A 5,000-nucleotide genomic window follows, 5' to 3' on the forward strand; every position below is an offset into this window, starting at 1 on the left:
CCAGTTCCCCCCACAGTCCAAAGACATGTGCTATAGGTAAATTGAATAAGCTAAATTGGCTGTAGTGTTGTGAATGCAAGAGTGTATGGGCGCTCCTTTTAAAACCGTACATTTTCATACGACTGAAAAACAGTACAGAAGTAAAATAGTTATGTTTCCTCGTGAGTTCAGTATGGATATGTTTATGTTTGCTCATTGTTCTGCAAATCAATTCATAGGCCATCATTAAAAGTTGTGGAAGTTCAAGATATTTACATTATTTTTACAAGCTGTTCACTTACAAATCACCACTAAAAGGATTCTTACATACAATAAACCAATCTCTCAATATTTCTTCCTGTATATCTCCTGAAGACTTTAAGCCATTAACCTGGCAAATTCAGTTTTTAATTTTCCCTCACCAGGTTTTATTTTCCCTCTCTGAGAACTGATAAAATCGGTGAGGTCTGACGTTATGGGCTGTTCGGAGATCTTGGAGAGCTTGTGATCTCCTTTCAAGTCTTGCATGTGATATGCATGAGGTGAGCCAGTGGCCTGCAGGCATCTATGAATATGCCTTCAGAAAATCAGACTACTTGCTTCATGCACTGCCTGATTTGCAGATTTGTCATTTATATCAGTAAACACATGAAAATGCATATACTTCCTGTCAAAATCTTCTAGAACGATAATATTGGCTGTTTATGTGCACCAATTTTCATCAATCTGAACACATTTAATCTTGTTAGATGTACTTGAAACTGATATTTGAATGTGATTTGATTCAAATATCAGTTTATATGTGTCTAAAGGTCCCATGATATTAACCCTTATGTGCTGTTGGGATGTTTTCATCCACTCTGGGGTGATTTTGAGTCTTAATTTGTCCATCGCTTTTCTGTGTTTTGGCTAGAAGAATGATTTTTGGTGACAAATCCTATTTTGACACATATTTTAAGAAAATGCTTCGAATTTAAAAAAAAAAACTCAATGATACACTCTGGGCAAATTGACTACCCTTTTGTTATGTGAGGGATGAAAACATCCACTGAATTAAACTGCTGTAAAAATGCATCCGATTAATATTTCTTTCAAAAAAATTTTTATAAATCTGTTAAATCAACCTCAGTCCTGATCAAAACTATTAAATTGTTTAGATCAACCCAGGCTCATTCTGAGAACGTAGTCTCGTGGACGTTTCTGGAGACCGCGAAATACGTCCCGGGAGGTACGTATTTGTGCAGTTTTTGCTTTCGCGAATCCGCTAGAGGCCGCTGTGCGCGCTATTTCCCGCGCCGTTCTCGCGTAAACCCGCTAGAGGCCGCTGTCGAACGACCTTCCGCCTGTCTGCCTGGATGACAGAATGATTGACCGTGCGACCGGCCAATCGGCTGACCCACCCTCCTCCGTTCCTAAACCCAACCAACGACGATTCACAAAATCCGTCCAGAAAAAGAAAAGCCCTCGTCTGATTTTTACCACGTTTTTGGATTTTGACCACATTCTCACCCTTTGATGAACTTGTTCGCTTCATTTTTTGGATTTTGTTTTTGTTTTCTTACCTGATTTCTGGAACCGCTCTTCCCCGGACTCAAACCCGGTCGTCGTCGTCGTGGTCAGCCCCTCTCTGCGCCACGAGTCCACCAAAGTACACGAAGAGCTAACCGGACAAACTGGTTGCAGCAGGAAAGCCCTCCACACGGAGGCGAGAGGCCGGCCGGCAGCGCCGAAAGGAACGGCGTCACACCGCCCCGCAGCGTTCGCTTAAAAAAATTAAATGCAGCCGTACGTACCCCCAGCTACGTATTTCGCGGTCTCCAGAAACGTCCACGGGACTACGTTTTCATAATGAGCCTGGGTTGGTTTAGATAATTACAGAATTTTAACTCTTTAATTGCCAAATTCATAAACAATGTCACTGATTTGGTGAAAAAACACACAAAATGACGTATTTTTAATATAAAAATAACTGTGGACTGGATTTTTTTTACCTTTCATCAAAGTCTTGGACATGTGAACGAGTAGTAACAACATTGGATTTGATGCATTGTTAGACTTCTCTTCAAAAAGATATTTTGAAGAATGCTGAAAACCTGTAACCATTGACTTCAATTTAAGAAAAATACAATGGATGTCAGTGGTTACAGGTTTCCAGCATTCCTCAAAATATCTTAGTGTTTAACAGATGAAAGAAACTCAAGGTTTTGATCAAGTGAGTAGATGATGACAGAATTGTCAGTTTTGGGTGAGATGTTTTTTAAATATGGTTTCATGTTTGGTTTCTTGAAAACACAAATAAGCACACAGTCAGGTCATCTCTGTGTGGATAAACATGTCACAGAGTGTTTAAAGATGAAAGCCGAGACTGACCGCTGCTGATGCGACTCTTCCTGTTGGCTCTGCCCCCCGTCAGCAGCATTTTCAAGCTGTTTTTAAACATGGTGGCAGCAGGCTGAGGGAACCGCACGATATCTGCAAAGGTGGAGAGGGGAAAAAATACGCTTTAGCAATGCAAACACTATGGGAATGATTTTGAAATCAAAAGTAGAGGCCAGAGAAGTGACCTTTAACAAAACGAGAATACTTTATCAGTGCAAAATACAATCTTGACAGCTATTAAACCTGTAAAGTCTGGCAAATCAATGTATGGATAACAGTGGTGGAAAGAGTACTGAAAAATGTAAAGCAGAGTAAAAGTATCTGTTGTAACTATTACTCAAAGCCCTTTCAAAAGTACTTGAGTAGTGAGTAGTGAGTATTACGCTGTAAAAAGCTGATGCATTTACATGTGATTTGTGGATGTGTGTAAACGTAACATTCTGTAATGCATTTAGTTATTGCCCAGCAGGTATACATTATAAGATGTTAATATTAGGTTATATTTAGGTTGTGATGTCAGGTGACCAAAATTCAATGTCTAGCCAGTGTCTAAGGACAATGTTATTTTGATGTCCAATAACGACGTCAAATGAGGTTGATATTTGGTTGATTTTAGGTTGTTTCAGAAAGTGACCAAAATCCAACGTCGAGCCAACATCTTAAACCAACGTCATAATGATGTCAAATACTGATATTTATTCATCAGGTATGGCAACCAAAATCCAACGTCTGATAGATGTCGTAGTGGTAACGTCCACACAACATCAAGCTGTAACATCATTAGAGGTTGATATTTGGTTGATTTTAGGTTGTGTTGGAAAGTGACCAAAATCCAACGTCGAACCAATATCTTAAACCAACGTCATATTGACATCAAATACTGACATTTATTCGTCAGGTACGGCAACCAAAATCCAACGTCTGATAGACGTCATAATGGTAACGTCCACACAACATCAAGCTGTAACATCATTAGACATTGATATTTGGTTGATTTTAGGTTGTGTTGGAAAGTGACCAAAATCCAACGTCGAACCAATATCTTAAACCAACGTCATATTGACATCAAATACTGACATTTATTCGTCAGGTACGGCAACCAAAATCCAACGTCTGATAGATGTCATAATGGTAACGTCTACACAACGTCAAGCTGTAACATCATTAGACATTGATATTTGGTTGATTTTATGTTGGACATTAACGTCAACCTGAGGTTGGGTTCTGATGTCAACCCGATTTTCATTTCCAAACAAAATGTAACGTCCCCACGACATTGGCGTACAACGTCAATCTGATGTCATGTTGACGTCTTGTGCCTGCTGGGTGTTTAAGGCCATTTCGGTCTTCATACAGTAAACATCTGTCATTTTCTCATCAGTGACATGCATCTAAACAGTCTCTGGATCAATGCGTGTAAAGATTTGGGACATCTTTTGGATACTTTTAATGCTTCAGTTTGCTGCAATTATAAATAGCCCATATCTAGGATACGATTTACCTTCTATGTGTGATTTGATTGGACAGAAATGACAGGACTGATTCTTCTAATCCCCATACTGTAGACAGGAAAAAATAAAGTAGTGACTGCAGGTTGAAGGAAAGTAGTGGAGTAAAAGTACCGATACTGCACTAAAAATGTACTCAAAGGGAAAGTAAAAGTACACATATATAAAAACGACTTAGTAATTGACAATTTCTGAGGAAAAACTACTCAATTACAGTAGTATGAGTATTTGTAATGTGTTACTTTACACCACTGATGGATAATGTATGTTCCTTAAATTTATACCTGCCAACATTGGGATGTAAAAATACGGGATTTAGTGAAGAGCAGCGAATCTCTCATTATGATCCACTCTTTTGTTTGATAACAGAGCTGTCACTTTAAGAATCCACAGATCTATATTAAAAGCATTCGATTACTTTTGTAACTGTTTTTTCTCATTCATTCATTCTCCTTTCCTTTAGTCTCCATTTCAGAGGTCGCCACAATGAAACGAACCACCAACTTTTCCAGCATATGTTTTACACAGCGGATGCCCTTCCAGCCACAACCCAGTACTGAGAAACACCCATACACACTCATTCACACACACATTCATACACTACGTCCAATTTAGTTAATAGAATTCCCCTATAGCGCATGTGTTTGGACTGTGGGGGAAACTGGAGCACCCTGAGGAAACCCACGCCAACATGGGGAGAACATGTACACTCCACACAGAAACCAGCGACCTTCTTGCTGAGCCACCGTGCCACCCCGGTATTAATATTCACAGACACAATTCAAATAACTTTCAACAAATTGCACTAAACATGTGTTAAAAACAAGACATTGCAATAACTTCCAGAGGCATGACAGTGGCTTTGGAAAAAGGATATGACCAAAAGCCATTATGTGTAATGCACTAAGCGGGATTATTGCTTTCTCCATGTAATCGAATTCAGGAAACAGGCAAGAGTGCAAGAAAAAAAAAAAAAAAACAATAAAAAGCCTCCTAAAATATCCAGAGCTTATTTAGACTGGATGAATCAGAACAATAATACTTGTGAAGGCATATACGAGTACAAAAGAGAGAAATTCAAGCTTTTATATGATCCAATAACATTAGCAGGAAGACGTCTGGAGCGGTTCCTGT

General features: G+C 39.1%; 1 protein-coding gene across 1 annotated transcript in view; it reads right to left on the reverse strand.

Annotated features, from left to right (window-relative positions):
* Positions 1–5,000, reverse strand: part of tanc2b (tetratricopeptide repeat, ankyrin repeat and coiled-coil containing 2b) — a 260,476-nt gene that overhangs the window by 178,067 nt on the left and 77,409 nt on the right. Inside the window, 1 exon segment of the mRNA XM_056469097.1 lies at positions 2,350–2,451. Coding sequence (XP_056325072.1) covers positions 2,350–2,419 — 70 coding nt within the window. The 5' untranslated portion in view covers positions 2,420–2,451.

Source organism: Danio aesculapii, chromosome 12 (genome assembly GCF_903798145.1).
Source record: "Danio aesculapii chromosome 12, fDanAes4.1, whole genome shotgun sequence".
Lineage (NCBI taxonomy): Eukaryota > Metazoa > Chordata > Actinopteri > Cypriniformes > Danionidae > Danio > Danio aesculapii.